Source organism: Eurypyga helias, unplaced genomic scaffold (genome assembly GCF_000690775.1).
Source record: "Eurypyga helias isolate BGI_N326 unplaced genomic scaffold, ASM69077v1 scaffold15673, whole genome shotgun sequence".
NCBI classification, from domain to species: domain Eukaryota; kingdom Metazoa; phylum Chordata; class Aves; order Eurypygiformes; family Eurypygidae; genus Eurypyga; species Eurypyga helias.
The window spans coordinates 54929-81982 of record NW_010240702.1 but is presented as its reverse complement, the minus strand read 5'-3'; the positions used below and the strand labels follow the sequence as shown (position 1 = coordinate 81982).

Sequence of the window (27054 nt, the reverse complement as noted above, 5' to 3'; positions counted from 1 at the left end):
AATTATCAATGTTTACTTTAAATTATGGTAAATTTTTACAAACTTTTGGAAAGTTACATTTTTTAAGTAATAATTTGGTTCAGCACCATAATAATGAAATAGCAAGATACTTCTATTGTCAAACATATTTTGAATTTGTCAAACAGTATTTACTTCCTGTGGGTTTTTTGCTGAGCCATAGAGTTTATTGTAGATAGCAGCAATTAGCTTCAGTGTTTGTAGCAACAAATATTTCAACCCAAATGCTAAATTACAGTAATGATGATATTTGTAGCTACTAGGAAGAAATTATTATCCAAAAATAGTTCTCCAAAACATAAGGGGGGTTAAAAAAAAATCCTTAAAAATAATATATCTATAAAATAAAGGTTTTTTTGAAGAAAGTATGACAGGCAAAGGGGTTAGCTAGTAACTCAGTCAAAGGAGTGACTACCTACAGTTGAAAAACCATTGCTGATTACGACCTCTGAGCTAGCAGTTTATCTGTGAGAGACAGAAATTTTGGTTTATATAAAAGAGTTTATTTTGAAAGAAGCTGGCAATTCAGCTGCAGTCTGGTTGAAGGAAGTTTATATATCACCTAGAGGCTGGATAAAGTTCTCAGACTTTTTTCAGAATACCACACTGCAGTAAATTAAACAGAAATCTAAGTTTTATAATATGTTGTATTTTAAATTTGTGTCACACATTTTCTTGAAGACTGAAAAATTAATTAATCTTTGTAGAAAACAAGAAGTTCCTTAATTCTTGCCAACAGTGACAACGTGTTGGTGACTGAACCAGATAGAAATCCCTCGCCCATACTGAACTTACTGTGACAACTTCTATTGACTTCAGTGCGAGCAGCGTTGGGCCCTGTGTAATTACATCCAGTGAACTGTAAATATTCCTATGGCATAATTTTGACAGTTTCAGTTCCTCCTTAATTATTTACATTTCATAAGTTATCGCTAACTCTTTGCTAGATTTTATTAGGTATTTTGAAAAGACATGGCCTGTTGATTGCATCTCTGTTCAGAGATGTTCCGCTGTTAATATATCCTGAAGAGCTGGGTATGCTTTCCCCTCAAGAGGTGCAGTGTAGCTGGATTTCCAACTTTGAGAAATGGTCAGGCTTCAGTGTATCTTCACTAATCATGAACTGAGACTGGCTACCAACCTCACTGGAAATCAGTATATTTTGGAGCTGAATTTGCAAATTCCTTAATTTTGTGAGTACACTCTTTTAGAGTATTTGATTTAGTGTATGAGTTATTTGGTTTTTTAACTCTGATGCTTGAATTAAATTTAGGGAATGTATTTTGTAGAAAATGGTTAAATCTGACCAGCTGCCAGGGCAAAGGGCAAAGCAATATTGGTATAAATGAAACAGTGATAATTTATGATTTTTAATATAAAAATCAGAAGTCATTCATATTACGGAATACACAGAAAGCATGATTTGAGGAAACAAATCTTGGTTTCTTAATATTTAACTTTAACTTGTATTATTGAGAGGTTTTCCTGCTGCTTTGACCTCTAGCAGTAGTAGTGGTGGATATTAAGATAGCAGTCTGTTTCACCCGAGGCTGTTGATAATTTAGTCATCCGAAACAGCTTCTAAACAGTGTCTCTAGGATGCAGTTCCTCCCTCCAAGGGGAGTGGTCTTCTGTTGGATTATGTAAATCGAGAAACTCATTCATTACCATGGCATTGCTAATTCCTCCTGCCTTAACCTGCAGAACCAGGAATCGTTCAGTGCTTTTCCTGCATACGGCAAACATGAGAAGCCACTGTTCCTGCATTTGCTTTAGTCTCTTGGGGGAATTGAATGAAAGTAGATTCAAATCAGCAGGGGATTTGTTTGTCAAATTTTGCAAATCAGGCTGGGGAAAAAGGAGTTTTACAAGCCGCATTCAGCAGTCCAAGATATCAGACTCACTTCTGCTTTCAATATAACATTCATACCGACTGTTTCAGTCTTAATTTTGATTGATTACTTACCAGCAGAAGCTTATACTGGAATCTTTCCTTTGTCCTCTTTATCCCTTGCTCACCTTTTCATTCTTTCCATGTCAATTATTAACACCATGATGTTACTTGTTGCTGCAGTAACTTTGTTTCAATGCAGCTGTTGCCAGGTGAATTTTCTTGACCGCTTGTCACGTTTACAAAGATTTTAGGTGATATCAGAGAAGTTTTGTTTTGGGCAGCAGTCTTCAACTTTACATTCTTAGGGAACTGGCCTGTGCTGTCTCTAGATATTTTATTTGAAAACAAAATTCAAAGGGAAATGCACTGTGTGGTGGTTCCAGGTTATATATGCTAGGTTTTGTTAGCAAGGTAAATACTAAGACATTGAAATGTATTGAATTCACAGATTTGCTCTGGCCCTGGTGCAGTAGAGGTTCACAAGGGGCTCAGCAGACAGAACGTCTCTGATACATGTGTTAATTCAGAACTTGGTAGGTCTGTTTTTCGGCTGGGGAGTGTTGCTGTAATTGGATGGTGAGTCTGTCGGAGCTGTGTGTTACCACACTGTGACTGTTGCAAGACACGAGACCAAAGTCCAGGTGCTTTCAGCCCTCTGACAGCATGCCAGTGGCCACGCAGTACACACCCTAGGGTGCTTTTCTGCTCTTAGAGCAGGGGCTGGTGGTTAATTCTGCAGAGATACGCTTCCAGCTGCGGCCTGTTCACAGGTTTGAACTGGTCATCCCAACTGCAGGATTTAGGCAGCAGAGGCCCTCGCTAGGTAGATGTGGTTTGAAAGTTTCCTAGCTTGTGTCTTGGCTGACGTGAAACAATGTTAACTGTCGTTTTCTTCTTCAAGGCTTCAAGTTCCTGCTTGCTTTGTGGCAGTTTCTGCCATGGAAACCCATGCAGAACACCAGCTCTGAAGAATTTCCTGATTTCTACCCTGAGTTTAGTTAGTATCTTTCCACACTGGTTACAAACCTCTCTACAGCTCTCTTCCTAAGGCAGAGGAGCCCTGTGCTGCCCACTGCTCAAATTAGCTCCTCGTTGGCACAGACTAAATGTTAACTTTGGTAGACCAAAGCAGAGTGAGACCAAAACTGAACTGCTTTCTCCCTCTCCTCAACTACCCACCCCTCACCCCCCCTTCATGGATGACAAACAAAAGGCAAAGAGCCAAGTTTTGCCTTCCAGGGGAAAACCCAGTTGTAACGGCCTGAAAGCACTGCAAGGGTAGAGGGAAGCAGCTAGAGAAATACGGAAAGAATGAAAAGCAAATTAAAAGCCATTGCTTAAAACTACTCCTTTTCCTTCCCTTTTCCCACCTTTTCGTAGCATTCTTCCAAAATTAGAAAGCTGACAACCAGGCTCAAGTTCTCTTCTGCTTTTACAGCATGCTGTGGATGCCTGTTAATAGATGTGAGGATGTGTCCCCGTGTCAATTTTCTTGCTGTAGTGACACGGGTTTTTTTACTTTTGAACCTGAAGTGGGAACAGGGAAGTACATTGTTTCAGTTTATTTTGACATAAAAAATTATGTATCCTGCAGTGTATTTTTCTTCAAACATAGCTGCCAGTGGAATATGATAAATTTTTTTACCCATCCCTGTTGTTAAAACTTTTTGCTAGTTGGTTTCTTTACATACCCCTTAAAACATTGGTAGCTCCTATTAATTGCCCCAGTGCCTACTGATGAGCCCAGAACCGATTGTCAAGCTCCCCTACTTAAAGCTCAGAGAACAAGCTGCTTATGATGACCCAACAGAGACATAAGGGAGGTCTATGAAAGGGAGAGTATTCAATCAGCCTTAATCCTTGTTTTCAGTAAGGCAGTGTCTTTAAGTGCAGACTAATTAGTGAATAGACATGGTTGTAGATTCTTCTAGACATGTCTTTTGTTGGCTTGAGATGAACTGAGCAGCTAATAGAAATGGTTTAAAATCTCTGCTTTGCTTTTCTTTTACTGCACTTTAATAGGGTATGGAGATGAGAAAATATAAATCAAAGCAGGAGCAAAAGTAAATACAAACCATCCGACTACCTATGTTGATATATTCCATTTCGTTATTAGCAGTTACGATTGTGGCTGCCATTCATGGAAGTCTGGCCCTGTGCTTCTTAAAGAACTATTCATTTTATAACCTTTGATGTATATCAATACTAGAAAAGCATGGGTTTTTTCCTGTTACAGTAATGTATTATGCAAGCATTACTTTACATTTAAATAGTATGTTAAAATCATCAATCAGAAAGTATTGATCAAGATAAACATAGTTCTCCCATTTTACTCAGAAAACTAAATTCCAAGGAATGAAGTGAATTTCCTTAAGAATTGATGGCATGCCTGAGACTAGGACCTAAAACTCTACAGGGATGGCTCCCCTCTTTAATAATTTGCCTATCATATCTTACTGCATCTTGTATAATAAAATTTCTCAACAGGTAGGAATAACCATCTGCACACTCCAAAAAGTCATTTATGGTATAATTGAATGCAAGGAACAGCATATGGGGAAACTGAGTTAAAGATGAATGACATCTAGTCATAGTCACCTGAAAGAGGAAGCATTCCTTAAAGATCAGCAAGACATTTGAAATATAGTAAGAGGGTAATTTGTGGAAAAAAAAAAAAAAGTGTGGGGTTTGTTTTTTTTTTTTTCCCCTGGTTGTATTTCCCCTATTATTTGCATATTGCTTGACCTTGACACAATGCAGATAGGAAGCGGACATAGCACCTTACTGCTCTACTCACTTTTAAAATTAACGATGAATTCCAGTGATATTTAGTAACAGTACCTTGGTTATTGAAGCTCATAACCTTTTTGCTGCCTTTATCACCTATATTATCAATAGGAGATAATTACTGCAAAGCAGCTGGCTGTTGGTTTTAGAGAGCATCAATTGTTCTCCTGTCCCAGCTGTTGGCTAATAAGGACAGTCAACACATCTGTTTCAACAGCTGGTAATTAACAAAAGCCTAATTGCTGCAACTCTTTTAACAACAAATCTATGAAAGAGTAGGGATGTGGAGGAATATTATTTACTCTGTGCTCTGCACTTTCTGTGACCATTTTCTTTTTTCTTTTTCTTTTTCTACTTTGAACACCACTGCCTTTGTCTGACACATTGAATGGCAGGAGAACACAATATGGTAATCCAGAGCTTAAGTTTTTCAGATCTTTGTTGGTGTTTCTTATTGCAACATTTCTTTGCTAAGTTGCAAGATAAAATGGATCAAAAGCATTTTGTGGCATTTCATACAACAGCTACAATCCACAGCAGTATGCCTATGCAACAGGGCTGACAATCCAGCAGCCTCCAAAAGAAAGTAATGGATTTCCCCGTTTGTGTATGAGTTTAGTAGCCCTGCACCCCTTCCCAAAAAAAAAAGGTGTCATCATTCTGAAAGTGGTGGGTATTTGAAGAATTTTATTACTGCTGTTCAGATCCTTTGAAAGATTTGTTGCACAGACAGTGCTTTTTCCTTCCTCTGATGAAACTTGCATACATTGGTCAGCTTAAAAATTGAAAAGTAGATGACAGGTGGCAACTTGCACTGCACAAATGTCCCACCATTTTATCATTACAGAATTGGAGACGCTTCTGCACAATGCTTATCTAAATATCTACATTTATAGTATCAGTCAGTAAACACAAAGTCAAAGACATTTCTCTTAATTAGACTCTTTCTGTGTGTTCTCCTTGCATACAGCACACATCGAATTGGAATACTCATCACTAAATAGAGAGAATGCATGTATACAAATACAGGGAAACGTTAATCCCATTGAAGTCAACAGTGAACTACTGTTGGCTTCAATGGGTCAGGATTTTCCCTGCAAAATGAAATTTTCTTAAAACCTGGAGACAAATTTGACATTCATTATGCTACCCATGAAAAGAAACTGTTAAGTATTATTGGAACCATTGCCTGAAGTTATTATCCAAGTCAGGCATGTATTGTGGATTGTGTGAATGACCGGGTCAATAAAAATATCTAAGAAATAGCATTTAAAGTGGTATTTTGAAGCAGTAAACTGATAATGAAAAAATTGAGATTCTTTGCTGAAAGTTAGTCAAGATCACTTGATTAAACTTGTCTCGCTAACATTTCAGTTGGCAAATATTTCTGTACACTGAGTTCTTAATTGTCTGCTGGGTATGTTGAAAGGTATATAAGAAATTCTATCCAAGTGCTTGCCATTAAGAGAATACAGATTGCATAATTAAGAATATTCTGGCAAGACAAGTTTAGTTCAACAGGTGTTCAAGTGAAGAAATGTATAATAGGTGCTGTGAAAAAGTATAAGGTACTATTTGAACAAATAAAAACAAAAGCATTGGCTAAAATTCTGACTGTGAGATAGTAATGTAGAAAAGTGTTTACTGTCTGGGTTTATCAGGGTGTGATTTTTGTGCACAAGGATTTTTGGTGATTGAAATGTTTTCTTTTGTCTTGCACAAAAAAGAGGAATTAGATTATACTGTGAAAAATTGCAGGAAAATAACATTTGATAGTTGACAAAAATGTTTATCTTTTCAGTGGGTTATTTTGTTTGATTTTGCAAGTTATAATTTTAAAGAAAATGACTGTAGGTAACCTATCACTCATTCCCTTCCCTTCCTCTACCTTCTCTGAAGATTGCAAGAATTATCAGATATGCAGCAACTACCTTTTTTTTTTTCCAGTTGAAATGTGATTGAGTTTGAGTGAGTTGCAACAGAAATTTAGACATGTGCTGGAACTATGCACCAAAACTTAGGTAGGAACTGGAAAGAACACTTTTGCCTGAGGCAAAGATCCAATAGAATATAATTGAATAGATATGCAATAGGGGGAAATACGATTAACTCATATAAAATTTAGAAAAGAGATTTTTAGCAGAAAGGACCAAAAATCTTTAGTATCAGCACATACTTCTGAGTTCTAAGTGAAGGTGAGTCACCTATGTCACCACATCTCATCCATTAGTATAGCATCCGTAGCAATCCATGGAGGCATCTGTCCCCTGATGATTCATTCGGAATCCATTGAATTGTGTCCTGTACTTTTTCCATCAGACATATCTTTCCTATAAAGATTTAAATGTATGTTCTCGAGAACACATCTATTTGTTTTTCTTACTTTAATTTTAAATCCTTAATCTGAGTTCTACTTTGGTGGAAAACGTTACAATAAGATTATGGAGAAAGCAAGGTTCAGGGAGTTGTTCTGGTCAAAATCAGCATCAGCTATTCAGATTCAGTATGACTGATCACTTTTACCCATCTAGAATTGCACAGACTGAGAGTGAAACTGTTTCAAAGTAGCTGTTGAAGATCCTCTCATCACAGGAGACATGATGGCAGTTTGTTCACAGCATCTCAGAAATTTAGGGTCAACCCAGTTGCACAAGTGGCTCAAGGTAGTGAAGCCTGCAGCCTGCCTCAAGAGCACTCGTGGAGCTTTGTCTTTTTCCCAGAAGTGCTAGGCACGACATTAATCCAGCTGGAGAAAGAGCCCAGATTGTCTTGATACATTGTACTGAGAAGTACTAAGAGGCTTCCCAGATTCTAAGTTGGTTTGAGAATGTCTTGGTAGTTAAGTTCTGGACATGTCAGTGTGGGGCATATAGTCATGGGATCTTTCTTATTCCCAATTTTCCTGCTAACAGATACATTTATTCATTAGTGGGTTTTTTTTTCTTTAAAAGTGTAACAGTTGATATAGAATTCAGCACTTTGATTCTGAATTTCTGTGTATACCTGCTAGTAATTCATTTTCCATGAGGTGAAGAGCACAAGTAGAAGTACTAAACTATAACTCAAGCTCTTCTCTGCCTTTCCTTCCAAATCCTAGAAGAGTTAGGGACCAAAGCAGTCCCAGTGAAGTCATTGGGAGAATTCATGTTTATAATCCTTTATGGACTCATGGCTTTTATGAAAGATTTGTAGTTTAATTCTGATACTGGGATTAGACACTGCTGCCTTCTGTAGAGCACTGCCTGTCAAGAGATAACAGTCATTCTTTCTCTTTGCATGAAAAGTTATAATTTGGAGTATATTATCTCTTAGCATCAGTTATGAGCTTTGGAGCGTAAATCGTTAACTCCTTTTTTGCTCAAGTTACTGCCTTGCGTGCTTTTTCTGCCCTTTTCATGAAGTATGACTGATTTCAATGTACATATTTTCTTACGGAAAAGAGACTTGTGAAATGTTTCAGGGTGTCTCAGTTTGACTGGTGGCACGCTGAAATCAGGGGTAACTGTGATTAACTTATCACATGTCATGTGTTGTAGCAGAGAAGCCAAAGAGTAACCAAGTCCAAATGACAATGGAAGGGCATGATCAGTGTCTGGTCAGAGGTCAAATCCAAGGTCATTACTATAAGGGGCAGTCTGTAACAGAGGTTGAGTAGTGAAGTAAGGTTAGAAGCATTTACCCGAGCAAGAATTACTCCTGCATCTTTGGAGTGAATCTGTGGATGACACCTGTTGAATAGTCAAGAGTGCCTCACCGGCCTAGTGGGAGTGAGAGAAGCAAATTGTCAGTCAAACTTACGTGTACGTCAGGTTTATCAATGCTGGTCAAATTGATGAAGCTCTTATTAAATGACAAGACCAATTATCTGTACCTGCTCTAGAACTAAAATAGGATCAGGGCACAGTAACATGCAATCATCTATGGTTTTTTGTTAGAAAGCTCCCTGGCACAGTTTTAACCTGCTCTCCCAGACAATGCCTTTGAGCGATACTGTGTACCACGGCCTATTCCCCTTTGACAGTCTGGTGCTATCGGCCCTTCCTTTTAGGGGCGGACAGAAGAGAGGTTTTGACATGGTAACATAAGGCAGGCCATGCCACTTGATCTCAAGGTCAGAACATGATTTTTGGCTGGCACTTTTTAGTAACAGAGAGATGATGACTGTGGTCAGTTTGGGGTCTGTTGGAGCCTGAAAATGTAGCAGACAGAGAGCCTTGAAAGGACACAGGTTCTGGCTGCAGCACAGGTAAAACATGTCTGGTTGTAAGACGAACTTCTGTTCTTCTGCCAGTTCAGTTCCGCCCCAAACTGGATAGGACACTTTTGGGGCTGAGGGGAATGTCGTTTTTACTGAATAGGGTCTTTGTTACCACAAAGCCTCTGAGGCAACATTACAAAACAACCTTTTGGATCCTGTGCTGACGACTTGCTCTTTGTGGCATGATATCGTAAGTGGCCAAAGTCATTTGCACGGACAATGGGTTTATCATGGGTGCTGACATTTGAAGCGTTCCCAGAGTAATCTGCCAGTAGGTCTCAGACACCCAAGGTAGGCATCTTCAGCTCACTCCAGCCTACACGGTCATTTCCTTCTTGATTTTCCCTGAGGAGACTGCCAGTAAAGGCTGTTATCAAGTGTTGCAAGGCCAGGTCTCTCAAAGTTGAGGGAAACATGCCTGTTATTAAAGTAGATCAGAAAGATTTTTTTCTTCTTTGTTTTAATCTTATATTCGATAACCTGGTCTGCCTTAGAAGTGCTTTATCTGTTTTCTAGTCTAGTTACCTATGCAGCTGTGAAGGGGGGCATAAGAAGGCTTCCCCAGATTAACAGTAAACACCGTGCCCAAACCAACGTGATTTATTTTCTCTTCAAAAAAGACAAATTTCTCGGTATTGCTCATGTATTTCAATTATTTACTTGAAATTGCAATTTTCCAACTGATTTTTAGATCAGAAACAAAGTGTGTCTGTTGTCACCAAGGCCAAACCCGAATCACAGAACGTGGAGTAATGCGCCGTTTCTTCATGCCCACACCTGTAAGCAGTCTTTAGTCTGAGATGTAAAGGAATTAACATATTTTTCTTATTTTCCCATAGATTCTAAAGCCATAGCTACTATGCAGAAATAGCTTTTGTGAATGGCTTTTTGCTTCTCTATTAAAACACATTCCTCTTGGTTGTTTTCTTTTTTCTTTTCACAGTGTGCATCATGGGTTAGTAGTAAGACAAGTATCTAGCTATCTGTATATGGAGACCTAACTACTTGCTGTTTTAAAGCATCTCCAGCTTGTGTTCTTAATAAAATCCATCCTACTTAAAGGTCAGCATCTCTGCACATGACATTATTTATGTGCAAAGCCCCATCCAACTATGAATGTATATTTTGGAGCTGTCGTCCTTGAAAGCTTTCAGGAGTCTTTTTGTTGTGCTAAGGTTATATCTTACCTGAAATAAGCTTAGTGTTATTGTTAGGTAGCTATCCATATGCACAAAGCAAGTATGATGGTATCTCGGGTTTTTTTAGCTATGTACTCAAACAAATGGAAACCATAAATAAAATCGTGACCCTGGGAAGTCGATTTCAGTTTTAGGTCAAGCAAAACTTCAAATTAACCTTCTTCACTCCATGAATCATTCTTCACAATAAAATGCTTCCAGTTATTAGTCACACACACGCATGACATGCCTTGGATTGTCCTTTGAATAGCTAGCTTTTCCTGCAATTTCAATATATACTGTATATTCCTTGGAAGAAGTGTAGGATATTACAAAATAACACTGCAGATGATGAACCGCGACATTGTATCAACATCGTATCTAAGGTTAGATGAGCAAATGCATAGTTCTCACCAAAAAAAATATCATGAGCATTTCATGTAGACATTTTCTTGCATAATGTGATAATGGACTGAATCTGGCTTTGATATGTGCTTGTTTGGGCACATCATTAGGTGAAAGACTAAGCTGCTTGTCAAATGCTGCTGATACAGTGCTCTTCCCAGTGTGATGTGACTATGCAGTACACAAATGAGACATCCACATCCAGGCATAATGGTTCAACTGGTATTGCTTTAAGATAACTAGTAGATACTGAGTTTGCTCTTATTGTAATAAAATGAACTAGATATGTACCTAGTCTGGGCAAAAATGCTATTGGATCATTTCGTTTTCTTTATCAGAGCAGTAAAAAGCTGTTTGGTGATTTTTTTTTTTTCCCCTTGATTGCACAATCTGAACAATATTTGTTGTGTCCTGTTGCTGTCATCCCAGTCACCACAGGACCCCTCAGAAATGAATTATCATACAAGCAATAGCCATATGATATGATTATGTATTCTTACTATGGAATTTGTTGTTGTGATGAAGACAAGGGTCTGGACCTCAGATAGAGACACCTCTTACAAGTCTTCTGAAAAGGCCCCTGAAAATGTTAAATTAGGGATAGCATAAAGACTGAGTAGGGGAAAGTGGCGTTAGGTAGACTTGCAGCACAACACTTCTTGAAAATGACAATTCCATTTTGGAATAAAAGAGAGATTACAGGATTACCATTTTTAATTCCAATAAAAGAGAACATTAAGACATTGTCAGTAAAGTAACTGAAACAGATGCACCTATATATGCTAAAATGCCAGTATTAATGCACTCACATCATATACATGAAAACCCTGATTTCAACTCCCTGATCCAAGTTGGGCACCCTCAAACATTTTGATGGCTGGGCTGTGGAGTTAGTCTTCTTTCCCACAATGCATCATCAGTCTGGATCTACTTTTCACATACTTAGCAGTTTAATAAAAACTTATTTGTGCCAGTTGCAAGGAGAGAACATAGACCAATTGAAGTCACCAGAAACATGGGTAATTCACATGAGTTTAGAGCAGGGAAGTATTCTCGGTGATTGGAGTCTTCCACGTCCACAGTGAGTTAACGCAAGAGACTGGGACTCAGCATCAGGTTTCTGCATCCAAAATGAATAACCTAATCACATGGCCGGGGAGGAGTTGTCTCTTCTGTCAGAAACTCTGCTTTACATTCCTCAGAAATATTTCCATCTAAACCAGTGCATCTTGACAGAGCATTATTGTTCCTGTGAAACAATGCTTTTTATTAAAAAAAAAGAAGTTTCATTAACTGATATTTATTCTGACCAACAATAGTATTAGATTGTAGAGTAAAATCTTATTATGGTTAATTGTTTGATCCTGATGCAAACTCATAAAGGTCATGTTTGCTGTTGAGATCCCATTCCTTTGTGCCCAGAGGGAATGTCAACCCGGGTGTGGTTGTAGCAGTGTACTGGGGGAAGATGTAGCTTAAAGGCTGTTAGAGTTCCCACCACCAGTGTTACCCTGAAATTCACACACACACAACCCTCAGCTGGTTCTTCAGGGTACTTTTGTGGCTATACTGATCCTCCACAGCAGCACAGATCCATCAGGGATCAGTAATGCAGTGCTTGATTTACTCTATTAGAAAACAATGTGTTGAAAAACAACTTCTCATGAATTTCTAATTATTTCAATTAGTATTCTAAACTATTCCAGCTCAAGTTTATTTCCCAGAATCGTTATTTGGTGAATATTTGAAACTGAATTTCAAACCTCAAAAATTCAACAGGAAGTTTTAATTTTACATTTTTAATTTGGATTTATTACTGTTAAATTCATCTTTCATGATGTGCCAATAATTTATAACTTTTACTATAGTATAGTTCTAATTTTCACTTTTCATTTTTAGAATCATCAAGGGCCGCTGATACTTAAATACAAGTTGAAACATTTTCTCTAATTTTCTAGGTCAACCTGTCCCATGTTTGTATTGTAATGAAACAGTTTGACACGTTAACACTGTGGTTTGAAAAACAAGGAGATCACTTAGTTTGTTATTAGAGTGCTAGGCATTTTCAGTCCCCTCATGTTCTCTGGAGTCTTTTTCTCCACCCTGAAAACCTCTGATCCCCTAATTAATGACAAGTGCTTATATTCTTTTCTAGATCAAAGCGTCATCTGCTTCTGTTGTTGGTGGAACAGTTTGATATGTTGATACTTTGATACAGAAAATAAGATGAGCTGTTGTAATCTGCACTAAGTAGCAGCTGCTAATGTAAAAATAACAGAATGGTTAGAACTTGGATGTCATGATGTGTCACAACATGACCTGCTCTATAATGCAGTGCATACTTCTTGACATGATGTGTAACATGTAAAAGCATTAAAAATCATGTAAGATAAAAGTATTTCTTCAATGGTTTTAAAGCATTTTTTCAGAGGTGGTTTTCTTTTTTTTTCTTGCTTATTCATTCTAATTCAGAATGAAAGAAACCTTTATTCCCCTTCCCACTCTCATGCTGCCCTGAGAAGACACCTGTCCTCTTACTGTCCAGCTAGCCTGCTGATATCAGCAGGCCCCATGAAAAATGGGGGCAATTCTTAGTTGCCAATTTGTGGCTAGATTCCATTTCAGACTCCAGATAACATAACTTCCAAAGAAGCAGAAAGACATCTTATTGCCATTCTTCCTCATTATACAGCTCTAACAAGTGTAAAAGATTGAGTCCATAAATTGCAGTAACGATGTTCAAGACTCTCCAGACCTTCATCTAGCCTTCTTCTAATCCATAGGAATATCTTGGATCAGTAGAAAGGAAGCTGTTGGTAGCAACTATTACTAAGTTAAGGAATACCTGTGTGTTAACAGGTATCTCAGTCAAGCCGGGGAAATATGCTTAGAGTGCAAAGGGTGTCAGTTCTAATTGGGTTAATTATAACCTCAATAAGAATAAGTATTTATAAAATAAGAAGAATACTTATTAAGCATTAGAAAACAGGAGATATAAAGACAAAATTGCCAGAGGTTAAGCTAAATGAGCCCTTGGAAAGGAAATTAAAACAAACAATAGTGTAACAACTGAAATGAGAACAAGGAAAGAGGAAATGTGCCACCGCTCTGAGAATGGCATGGAGATCAAGGATAATCCGGATTAGGTCCAAAAGTGTGTGATCCCTAAGCACTGGGCAACAGTGATGTCAACTATGACAATAGAGGTAAAAAAAAGTCAGTGTATGGAAATGGAGTTCATCATAGCTGTTCAGTAGATTCCTGTGCTCAGATGGAGATAATAGATGAATCTCACCCCCAGTTCTGAAAGCGCTCATACCTGACGTTTCAGTAATGATAGTAAAGTTCTTTAATAAATCCTATGAGGCTGAGTAGGGTGTAATATGGCAGGGAATTAGCAGAGGCAGCATCTATATTTGGAAGGAGAAAAATTATAACTCTGAGAATTCTAAACCAGTTGGCCTTTATTGTGAGGTTTCAGAGTAAATTTGGAAGGAAAATGTTTTTAAAGCATGGATCCATTAACAGTGGATTGAAATACAACTTTCACCCAAGTAAGATCATGCAAAAGTTCTTCTTTGGTATGGTAACTGGTTATTTAGACAGAGTAACTTGTTAAATATAAGGTGACACATAAGCTTTTATGTGGTGCCATATGGAAAATTATTAATTACAGTGGAGAATGTGTATGTTGTTATTTTACAAGCAGGCACAAGCTTAATGTGGGAAATGCTGCTTGCTGTTAACTGGGTTCACCTAGCATCTCTTGTTTGGAAGGATGGGCACGTTGAGCTCATGTCTGTCTGCAAAACGTCATGTACCCATGAAGGAGATGAGGGATTAGTCAGAGGCAATAAGGAACTAGTTAGCAGGAAGGTAACAGCAAACAGCTTTGAAAGGAGAAACGTTAAGGTCCAAGGATTTCACTACTGGAATTTCTCTCCAATTTCTCACCAGTTGATGCTGAAACAGTTTTCTGTATTGCTGTCATTGAAAACCTTTGGCATGAAGAGCAGTAGCGTACCGATGAAATTGCTTGATGAGGCAGGGCTGGGAAGATGTTATTAATACAAAATGGAGATATTATTAATACAAACTAAGTTCAAACTATCTTGTAGAAAGATTGGAATGGCTTCAAGTACTGAAAAAATAAAAACAGTGGGGTGGAATTCAGCGTCACCAACTATAAGATATCATCATTTTAGGATGAATAAAAGTTTCCACTGGTAGCTGGGTAGTACCCACAGGCTGGAGAACAGACAGATATCAAAAAGGGACTGTAAGCAAAAGGGATGCAAGAATGTGAGATGTTTCCACCGGAGTTAGGACATACTGGTAGCAGAGTATTGATGAGAGGTGGGTTTGAATTGATTGGGAGAATGGAGAACTTGCTTACTGAGAGGTAACAGAGAAGGTTGGTTGTTTAGCGTATATATAAGGAAAGAAAAATATATTATCTCTGTAAATACATATAAGTGGAAATACATATGTTCTGTATAAGTGCATGAGAAAAATATCAGTAAAACAATAAAGCTATGAAGCTTTGTTACTCAAATTCATTTAATGTTTTTTTTTCCTTCTGTTGGATGTTGAAAAGCATTATAAAAGCCATCTGTCACCCAAAGGGAACCTGACAGCATAGGGTGCTCTGTGTTCTTACCGCTTTCGATTTTGATTTCTTGAGGGTGCTCATGTTTACCCTAGAGGAATTAGAAAAAGATAAAAAATAGTTTTACCCTCTCTTTTCCTTTGCTTAAGCCTTGTATTTTTCCAGCCCTTGCTTTAATAAAACACATAGCATTGATCATTTAAATACTTTGAAACAAACACAACAGCAAAAGGATCAGTAAGGAGATTTTTTTAGTCAAGATCTGGCTATTTTAAGCTTGGTATGTAGCAATTAGCTTGTAGATTTAATTGGAAAAATTAAATTTTCAACAAGGAACTGCTAAAATGCAGAACAGGAGAAGTGTAGAAACAAGACCTCTCTTTTGCAGGAAGGTGGGGTGGGGGACAGAGAAGGGGGAAGAATCTATCCACGTTAAACCAAGTATGAAAGTGTAGGAGATTGTGGGAAAACGAAATTGTGAGATAGCAACCATATTCCAGGAATGAGGAACTTCACTAAAGATGGCCCCTATACTGAAGTGATGACCGACCTCACCTCTAAATACACCCTTTTAGGGAAAGCCTCCACCAGAGGAATCTGAGTGTGATTTTTGATTCTTCTTGCTCCTCCTTTACCCTACTTTCTAAAAATATTCAAGCAAAACGGATCCCTTTCTGTGAAGAGTTCTGATTTCCACAGCCTGACATTTTCCAAAGGAGTAATATTTTGTTAAAAAGTTCCCAAGCAGCTATTGTTTTATTACTAGAGGTGAACTTATGCAGGATTTTTGTACTATGGATGGATTTTAATATACGTTATAGGAGTCTTCAAAATGTTTTATAGTACTGCAGGCACCATTATTTTAGTTAGCAATTTAACTCTGTGATGGGCACGGTTTTGCTTTCCCTTTTCTAGTGAAGGAAGACATCTCTCTTTTGGGAGGATATTTGAGTCATTTATTTGTGTTTACCATTCTTCAGGCCTGTGAGTGATGGGTCATTTTGTCACATGGCTGCATGCTGTGTACAAAAACTTATGCTGGAATTTTTGTTGGCCTCATGCAGCTCCCTAGTACCAACCCCACCACATGCTACTGAGGAGGTTAGCAAATGCCTACTTTTCTTCCCCTCAGTTTTTGTAGTTTGTCAGGTGGTTTGGGGTTTTTGGGGGGGTTTTGTTGTTTGTTGTTTTTTTTTTTTAATCCAGAGCACTCAATTCTGCCATTAGTTTTACTGGTGTAAGTAAAATGCAAACCAAATCAATTCAGTGCAGTTTTCTTTGTGAAAACCTGACATAAATAAGAGTCTTCAGACTCTAGTGCCTTCTGACTTTTGTCCTGAAAAGCAAGTGGAACATTAGGTGTATTTTTTATGATAGTTCTCCAAAGAGACTAGCCGTTAATCTCTCCGTGAGTAGGTGTGTCAGCTGCAAACATTTCCTTCCAGTCTACCATTTCAATCACACTTCACAGTACACTGAAAATTGGCAAGGATGTTAATTATTGGCCTCTAGAACAAACCACCTACTTTGATTCAAGCGTGTTTTCCAGTTTTTAAGAATGCTGTTTCACCTACAGAACAGTATAATTACAGAAAATAGCTTGGTTTGGCTAACATCCTTGTGTTCTGAGAGTTCTGCTTGCAAGGCAACAAGGAGCACTGGGCAAGAGGCTCACCTGCCGAGGATTTTAACCTCTTGCTGACAGGAGTTAGGGCTTGCCAGCATCCAGTATATTGTTTTCAGTATCAGAAGCTCTAAACCACCATCACTCAGAGGTTAAACATTAACACTTTCTGCTTTTAAAGGCGAAGGAACTCTCCATATAGTAAGAAAGTTTGGTTTTATTCTCCAGGGAACTTCCTGTTAAAATTTTATGAATGTCTCTTACAGGAGCAATTGCAGCAGCGAGTCCTGTACCTGTGCAATGCAAAACCCTGGGTGCAACATGATACACTGAGCAGCACAGTGCAGAGACTGATTGTGTAGGTGCATTTGTGCAATGTGGTGTTTAATAAAATTTGCCAGGAGTCAGCCATGTATCCAGGACATGATTAATCAACCAGCAGAATAAATTGCCCATAGATGACTGGGAGTTGACAGTAAACAGTAAAACACCTGCCTTGAAGACTTACAGTCTTGATAGACAAACAGGAAACAGAAGCAAGTGGGAGCCCTGTTTTAGGAGAGAGATTTTGAGGTATACAGACAGAGTTGTTCATGATTATGCAGTGAGCTTGGCAGAGCTAGAGGCTGAACTCTGTCTTCATTTCCCTTCATGTGTTCATAGCTCATGTAACAGGTCTTTAATTTACCAAGAAACTTTTCCGCAATGCTGTCCTGAAGAGTTGGCAGAAGCCACAGTCAGCATTTCTCACACATCTGCCTCTTGGTTTGTGGCTCTACAATTTGTACAATTAATAACTTACACTGTGAATTAAAAACCTTGGAAAGCAGCCCAATGCTCAGGCTCGCGTCAAAGAATTGCTGTGCAAGCCCGGTCTTATTAGTTCTTACAACAATTAATCAACTGCTGATTTTAAGATAATTTATGTGGTAACTGGGCCCTCAAGAAAGTTCTGCAGTGCTATTGAAACTGGACATTTTAAAATTAATGCTGATTAAACTATAGAGCCACATTAAATGTACATGAATACTTATTTCTCCTACCTCCTCTTTAACCGTAAGGCCGTATCGGGGCTGGCTACCTTCCTGACCTTACAAGCCACATGCTGCAATTTCCATAATGGCAGTGAGTCACAAGCCCTTTGCAGAGGGGTGTGAATAAACAACGGGAGGAGGAACATCCGGGAGGGTTCACAGGTGGGAGACGACAGTGGTGTTTCAGAGATTCCCTCACCCCACTACAAACCAGATCCTGGGTGAGAATGGACCCAGATCCTAGAGCGAGCTGGTGGAGCCAGTCCCAGCAGCCCCCGCTGCCTCGTTAACTGCCACCACTCAAGTTGTGGGTTATCCAGCAGCTCTCCTGCTGGTAACATCAGCTGGTGGTTCCCAGCACGGGACCCAGGCTTCACAGCCAGGGAACCATGTGCAGACCCAGAGTTGTGCCTCAGTAGCTTGTGGCTGAGTGCCTTGCTTCACCATCTGTATGTTGGTCAGCAGTTTTGCACTGTAGGAGTATTATATCAATATGAAATATGTTTGCTGAGAAACACTTGGCTGAACTGAAGAGGTCTAACCTTAGCCATCCAAAAAGTTTACCATATACATGAGGGAAACCATTCAAAACATCATCGTGCTGGGGGGAAAAAAACAAAACAAAACAAAACAAACACCCACCAAAATTTCAATGCTAGTACAAGAAAGATTTTTTTTTTTTAAAGAATTAAGTGGTATTACATAACAGTATAAATTTATATATGTATTTATAATAAAGCATGACTAAAATGAATGATTGTTATGTTTTTAAAGCAATAGGGTTATTCTGAATAAATTGTTTATCATTTGTTTACTGTTTTGCAGGCAGACTTGATAGCCTTGCAACAAGAAAAAGAGGCTGCTCTCCAACAGTGCAAAAAATTAGAAGAAGAAATCCAGACATTGCGTGTTTATTACAGGTAAAATAATTAATACTAATATAAATCAGTGACTCATAGGGGAAATTTTTCTGTGCTGTGTCTGACTGTGAGGAAATGGCCTTATCAAATAGGTATTTGTTGGAAATGTGAATACATCAATGAATCAAGACCTGCATTTCTGCTTTACTGCTCACCAACCACCTCTTTGAAATAGAAGTCCTTTCCTTATAACCTAAATTTGCTATTAGTTTCTTCTAAGGGAAGGGGAAGGTTGCTGGCAGTTGATTCTCGTATAAATGAAAGAACAGTGTTATAGCAATTCATTCACTTAAAAAAACGAGGAAAAAAGAACGGGTTGATACGAGTGCTTGTTTCTTCCCTGGTTGTTTGCACATACATAACTTAATGAACAGAGATTTTAAAATAATAAAATCTGTAATTCTAAAATACTGCTTTCTTTTCAACCCCAGCATAATATGTATGTTGTAATTCCTTATGTTCTGTAGCAGTACGTAGAATGACAGAAATAGGCATTCGCTCATTAATTTAGGTGGACTGCACTGAACATTTGCATGGATCAGTGGATTTTAGTCTCTCAGGAAAAGCTCTGTGTGGTCCAGTGAAGGAGTTAGGTTGTTTTATGGAGTGATGTTGGGTTACAGCTCTCATTTCATCCTGACCTCCTGTGTGAGAGGGGATACAGAACTGCCAGCAGGTTAAAGGCAGGAGAACTGGCATCAACACAGCAGAAAATTGTGAATCTGAAGGCTGAATGTCTGTGATGAGGGATGTGGGCTGCAGAGGTAAATAATAAATGTAGTGTGAATATTATGTTCATTGGAAATAAAGAGGACTAGTTAGTTATGACTAAAAAGCATTTGCAGTAGCAGAACTGTGTATGTTTTCAGTGTTTCAGCATTCACAAGTGAAAAATACTTGTGTTTCTAGAGGTTTTTAGAGTTTCCCCTTCTCATTAAGTTTATTAAAGCCTTGGAGGGAAGTTTCAAAACCAACTTTTGTTCCTAAATCTCGTAGGCATTTATTTAAAGCCTGTTAATAGTGAATAGAAACCCCAAGCAATTTGTGTTTATTGCTTTTAATGAATTTGGTCAGCATTTAGTGTGTGCACAAATTATGGTATGATTTACCAAGCTAGAAAGAATTTATTATACTGCCCTTATTGCTCACTTAAATGGGATTTGTAGAATAATTTAAAAACAGAAAGCAGTTTTTTGTATTGATGTTTCAGAAATTAGGAGTTTGCTACTGCTGGTCTCTGCACATTGCAGGAGACTTTTCACTGACCTTTGGGTTCTGTTTTTGAGACTGTGTGTCAAGTTTGCACTAACATATAGTATTTAACAAGTGTAATAGACAGCAGCCTCAGTTTACTGATGTAAATGCATTAAATCTCAGAAATGTTAACAGTAATGACTTGCAGAAATCACCATTACAATGCACCATGTTAACATATGGCCCTTAATTTAAACAGGCAGAATTTCATGGCAAGTTTGATGATGGTATTTTGCAAGATTTAGTCATAAGGTGTGGAAATTCTCAGTGGAATATCCCCCGGGGCATAAACTATTTTATCACTACTAAATTATACAAGTTACATGGTAGTTTAGAACATCAAAAATTAAATATTTTATCTCCTACCTCATTGTTCTTAGAGGATGGGGTTTTTGTTATGTATTCTGAAGTGGAGACAGAGGCACAGATTGACTGAGGATGACAGGAACCTCTGGAGGTCATCTGGTCCAACCCCCTGCTCAAGCAGAGCCACCTGGAGCACTTTCCCAGGACCACGTCCTGATGGGTTTTGATTATCTCCATGGATGGATCCTCCACAAGCCCTCTGTATAGAGTCAATGTCCAAGCATGCAGAGACAGCTGGGAAAGCCAAAGGCCACCTTGAATTGTTGTGTTTTACATCCCTCACCAGGTTCAAGAAGGGCTCCTATAAGTGCATAAGTAGTAATGTCTGAGGTCTTGTGCCTATCTTTTGTCTTGGTTAGAAGTTTATCGCATCATTACGAGGATTGTTATGAACATCTTAACATTTTGGTTACGGTTTCCCATATAAAAATAAATACTGGAGGCTAATGTTAAAGTGTACAAGGGATACCTAAAGCCAGGCCTTAATGCGCAACCACATTTTAGGGGTTTGATCACAAAACTTATGCATACATGACTATACGCATATATTAACAACATAAAAACAGTCCTTTATTTTTTCCCAGGAGAAAGATTCCTGTTATCTAGAATACTGCATCCAGTTTGGGGTCCTCAGTAAAAGTAAGACACCTGTAAATTGGAGTGAGTTTGACAGAGGGTCACCAGTGTGATCAGGAAGCTGTATTATTTGCACTGTGAAGAGTGACTGAGGGTACTGCCCTTGTTCAGCCTGGGGAAAAAAAAAATACTTCTTTGGTGGCTTCAGGGACATCTAACAACAGCCTGATAGTGTCTATGAGGAGGTTATCGAGGACAGGCTCCTTACAGTGCTTCATGACAAGAGGGTGAGAGACAACAGACTTGAATTGGAATAGGTTTCAGACTGTTTATGAGGGAAACTTTTTCAACCTGAAGGCTGTCCATCACAGGTTGCCCAGAGAGGTTTTGCCATCTCCATCTTTGGAGATTTCCAGTGCATGACTTGATAAAGTAATGAGTAACCTGGTCTGATCTCATAGTTGATACCACTTTGAGAGAGAGGTTGGTTGGATTAGAGACATGCAGCAGTCACTTCCAACCTGAATTATTCTACAATTCTGTGATCTTGTAGCTGCTGTTGTTTGAAGCCATTCGAAGTGTTTCTCCAACTGTGAAAGAAATCTCTTGTAAACCATACTCCTTTGCAGATGAAGGGGAAAGTAAATCCTAGCTGAAACTGGAGTTTCATGGACGATCTGAAAGACTCAAACCAAAATTAAAATGAGCTTTTGGGGAACAAATGATGGAACATTGATTTCCATCTGAATTTTGATGTTTCTGAAAAGAAAGCACAACCCAGAACAATTCCAGCCTTCTTTAAAAGGAAACAGAAGTGAAAAGGAGGAAGAATCTAGTTTAGATAGAGAAGGGAGAGGAAGTTGACTCCAAAAAAGGTTGGGCAGGTTCTCTACTGCTCTTTGTTCTTCTTGTGTTGTTTCTGTGTCATGTCCTAAAAGGAAAATAGCATTTTCTGGATAGTAACCCAAGAATATGTACCAGAAATGAAAATTTGCATAACAGTTATAAACAGTGTAAGGTTTCTAGCTTACTAATATAATTGTTTCAACACAGTACTCTTTAACTAGGGATTAATGCAAATCATAGGTCCTCAGTGACCAAAGAAGGCTATATCCAAATAATCAGTTTTGAAGTATGTGGGAGTGTTAATCCCACTATCTCTTTCTCATATAGCTCTGTTGTTGGAACATCATCACAAGTTTTTTATTTGCATATTTTTCAGTCACACAGTCTGTCCATTTTTATAACCAGTTTCCTTCTATTTCAATAGTGCTTCAGAAGTGTATTTCTCCTACATGTTAAAATGCTGACAACGACATAAGCTATTGCATACTGGTTACTTTTCATGTCTTAGCTAAAACAGTACAACTGTGTATGAGAAATACATCTTGATATAGGGAAATACATGTATATTTTTTCATTTTTTTTTTTTTAATCTAAAATATTTCACTGAAAAGCTCTGGCACCAGAGTTTTCTCAGGCAAATAATTTTAACAACTTCTAACTAGAACAGGAAAAGGTATGCCTCTAACATATCAACCCCATTGCAAAGAAAGATAGGAGGGCAAAAGAAAAATACAGGCTAGCCTTACTGAAAAGTATATTTTTGATAGGTTTCTTGTTGATGTCAATTCAATAATATTATTGTTTACTCTCCAGATGTGTAAGATACATACATCTGTGTTAATTCACACACCTTTGACTGAAGCTGCTGAGGATAAGAATCAGTGTGTCCAGGCTCTAAAATACAATTTAGGGATGCTTTAGTAAATTTGAGTAGTTATTTCAGAGTATCCTTTGTGATTTAATCAGGTGCTCTAAAAGCCATATATCTGCCAAGTCTGGTGTTCACAGATGAGGAGAGACAGTGAAAACTTTTTGCAAAAATCCTTATTCAAAGGGACTTCCAATTTGCTGTTGAAATGTGTGTGATGCAGAAATAGCTACAGGCTGGAAGTCACAGTGGAAAGAAACTTACATTTATTGCAGCAAATTTCCTAATGAACAGACATTTGAAAAAAAACTTGTGGTTTTAAAATGAGATTTAATTTAGAACTAATTTTTACTTTCCTGAAGTTGAGATTAAGCAGACTAAACTTCTAAAAAATTATAAACAGTTGAAGAAATTTAATAAAACTTTAATCTAAAAGCTTTTGATGCTCCTGATGCTTCAATTAAATTGAAATTCATGTTTAAGTGACACAAGGAAATGGTCTAAATAACAATTGTTTTTATGGATGTCCTTATATTTTTCCCACAAAGTAAAATCACGTGAGGGTTCATCTTGTTAAAGATTGAAATTGACAGATGTGAAAGATAAGAGAATCAAGAGTTTTTTATTATTTCCTCAAATGAAAGACTTATAAGCACAGAGACAAACTCAATTTTCATTCTAATTACATAACTAAATCACCCTATAACAAGAGAAATGGGAAAACAGAAAAAAAAAAAAAAAGATGCTTGGCAAGACATTATTTGCAGTCCTGGAAAAAAAGGCTGTTTTCTATTCAAGCTCTGAATACAGTGGTCTGTGTTTAATTTACTTCAATTCTATAGTTTTATGGCTGATGTTATGCAATACAGTACTCCGATGGTACCTTTTCAACTATGCTCCAGGGATTCTGTGCTTGGATATATAATAGTGTAGTTCTTGCTCTTAGACTGTTCCTCTTGTTACAGTTTTAAGGGCTATTAAAAACTATAAATTATTCTACCTAACATATCAGTAGTCATCCTCTTCTATTCTGTATGGTTCACAGTAGCAAGTCAGAATACAACTTCCTAAATATTCAGTCTCCTGTTCTCTGACTGGCCCCTGCTCAAAAATTTCAGCCTGTTTGTTCTTCCATTTCTCAGTCTTTTTCAGAGGTTTCTCCAGTCCAAATTTCTCTCAGGGACGCATGATGCATAGCAGAAGATTGGGCTGCTCTGACATCCAGCTTCTCGGTCCAAATGAACTGGAACTCATCTACAGTGGGATTAGTGAGGCTGCACAGAGTAGTGATCTCAGTCCTTCTTCTAAAGCAATAGTAGGATACCTTGAGCACCTGCTCCTGAAGTTTACCTCAGAGAACTGGTCTTTTCATGGTTGATTTTTTATCTCACTTGTTCAATTATGGCCGTTGACTCATTTTCCTGCTCTTTTCTTCCTGTCTGCTCACTGCTATTCTGGCAGTTGCTGCCATTGTTTCAGTATTAGTTGCTTAAGACATAACATGGTATAATTGCAGTCATTAAGAATGACCGGGTAATGATATCACTGTAAGCCTACTGTTCTTTTTGCAGAACAATTTTTGGGAGATCAGGGAGAAGATGGTAGTTTTAAGTATTCTCTGTCCTTGCAGCAGTGACTTCTATTTTATCCAAGAATTCCAGACACCTGACATCAAACATAAATCTTGAGCTAATTAAATTTCCCGCTTCCAAGCAGAGGAGAGATTCTCTTTTATATCAAAGAGATGAGACGCTTGTATCTGTTATACAGTGGGAGACGGTGTGATATGTCTTCTTGTGAAGGAACCTAACCCACTGCAATTCGATACAGCCCAGCGTATGGAAAACAATGGCTCTGTAAGGGAACACTAAGGGATTTGTTTGTCTTTCATTATTATAAAAAAACTCAGGTACTATCCAAACTATCTCTCTTAGTTTACTGACTGCATATAAAGTCTCGCTGATTTCTGTGGCAGATTTGGATGTGCAAGGAATGAAGATTTAGCCCTTGTCTATGGTTTCTTGGGGGGGGTTGTTTGTTTCTTTGTTTGTTTTTAATGAAAATGCTTTCTCCCTGTTTGCTTATTGAACACAGTGCTGAAATTAGTCTTTTTTTTTTTTTTAATTGTCTTTTGCATCAGATTGGTTGAAACCACACTTTCTCTGAGCAATCCCTGCAGGTTTCAGTGAATTTTAGTCAATTTGTGAGGGCGAGGCGAGCCAAGACCCTGCTAATTTGGACCTAAGATTTAGAATCTGCAGGTTCAAGCTTCTCCTCTGTTATCATGCCACTTTCCAGTGGGGTGCTGCAGCCCCAAAAGTATTGGGATTTTAGGTTGGTGGGTCTTTCTCAGTCTGTAGTCCCATAAGCATTTTCCCACTGGGAAGCCCCTCTGTCTTCCTTTGTCTCCTTATTGCTTGTGCGATCACATCTCTCGTTAGTGTTACAAGAGATAAAAGCCCAGGGTCTGGGGGCTGTTTCATGAACTGGATCAAGCAGCTGCAGAGGGGAAAACAGGTCAGTAAGCTGCTCTGCTTTCACAAAGCAGCTGCATGAAGTTTTCCTGGCACTACTGAGACAGCTGGATTTCACAGTGTCATGGTGCAGGTGAGCAATGGAAGAAGAGCCCTACCTTGTTATCCTTGTTATCCTTATGTATGCCACACTTTATTGCATTTATTATCCTCTTCCCCCTGCCCCACTCTCAGACTTCTTGTTCTCTAGCCTGCAGTTGATTATTGTCTCTCCTTCTGCATTTGCTCTACTTTCTAGCAATAATAAAGTCAGAGAGACTGACTTTATGAATCAGTGGATAGGAAACTTTCTTGGAAGTGTGGCAGACCAGACTCGCATCTGTATTCAAATTAATGTTTGACCATTTGCACAGAAGAGGGATGGTAGAGAGAGATTCCAGTATGTACCATAGGCTTGGTGTTTATGGTGTCTGTTTGGCAGGCAATGAAATGTTCAAAGCAGTAATTGAACCTGTTGGGGGGTTAGGGAGTGTCTTTTTTTTGCCTCTCAATGGAATATCTGAACCATCAGAGTGGTCTATGAGCTTCCTCTGTCTCTCATTCATTTAGAGAAACACACAAAAAATACTTTTGAATGTTTCTCTTTTTGCCCTGACATGATTTTGCAAATTTTACCATCTCACTGGGGAAAAAAAGTAGCATGGAAAACCAATTTCCTATTCAGCTTTAGGATTTATAAAAACTTTGAAGGAGAGGAAGCACTGAACTGTTAGAGATCCCAGACACCTGACGGAATAACAAGCCACCCCATGCCATCCCTGCAACCAGCACGGAGGTGAATGTAGTACACTCAAATTGCCTTGTGCTGCTGTTGACTCAGGCATGGATTGGTCTGACCTACATTATATGAAATCTTTGTTCCTAATGTTTCCAGGGGCTGGCTCTTGGCTTTCAGAGGGGCCTTGCCAATAGGAAGCACTAAGCAGCAGGTCTGGGGAGGAACATGGCAGTGTGAATATGGACAGAAGTGCCTAACACGCTCTGTGGTGGAGTTTTAATTTGTACCGGGTACTGTGCTCATTCCACTACTGCTTCAGTTATTGGGTGTGTTTTATTGGCAAACTTCCTCAAGATTTTAAGCTCAGTTGAGGACCAACCAGTCACTTCTTGTGCCAAGCCCCTGAAAACTAGAAACACTCCACAACTCCTTATACTGGATTTCACCAGAATTGAGCAGAACTCCTCCGTGTCTCTCTGCTGTCGTGGGGTAACAAGAAGTAAAACAACACCTACCTTGTCGATTTTGCTGTGATGGACCTTTTCAAATGAGTTTCTGCTCTTCTCTAAGAGCAGGTACTTGCTTAAGGGAAAGAAAATCCTTGCCATCGAATGCTGATATGGTCTCACGACTGTACACATGGCCCTGCTAGCTTTCTGTTACAGCTCTTCTTTGGGCTGGCTGGTTCCTTCCCCTTCTCTTTTACCTTCTTTCTCTGTTGTTTTCTGACTTCCTTGGTTTCTCAGTGAGCTGAAAAGTCTAGCAAGCGTAATATTGTTCTGTGCTTTTTGGAATAAGTACATAGTGAGAGGTTTCTAGGAACTGGTTTTTAAATTTGTTAAAGCCTAATGAAATTGAATTATTGGAAGGAAGGTTTAAAGTCTCTGGAAGAACTACCTGCAAACAACCAACTGACTGCTACTGATAGGTTGAAGTAGATTAGTAACACAAAGTATTCTACTCCTGTAGAATCACTTGTAAAAATTAGAACATTGAGGTCAGTCAATATCTATTCTCTATAATGTAAGGGTACTTAAAGAAACATTGGAAAATCTGTAAGGAGCATATGCAGGATTATGAACTCTGACATATGGAAGAAAGGCTATTTGACCAGAGGCTACATATTCTGATTCTGCCATTGAAATGCTGGATAAATATAGATGAA

At 38.4% G+C, this 27054-nt stretch overlaps 1 protein-coding gene across 1 annotated transcript in view; it reads left to right on the top strand.

Annotated features, from left to right (window-relative positions):
- MIPOL1 (mirror-image polydactyly 1) overlaps positions 1-27054 on the top strand; it is a 181853-nt gene that overhangs the window by 115401 nt on the left and 39398 nt on the right. The window contains exon 11 of the mRNA XM_010148527.1: positions 18633-18727. Within this exon, the coding sequence (XP_010146829.1) occupies positions 18633-18727 (95 nt within the window). The remainder of the gene's footprint in view (positions 1-18632; positions 18728-27054) is intronic.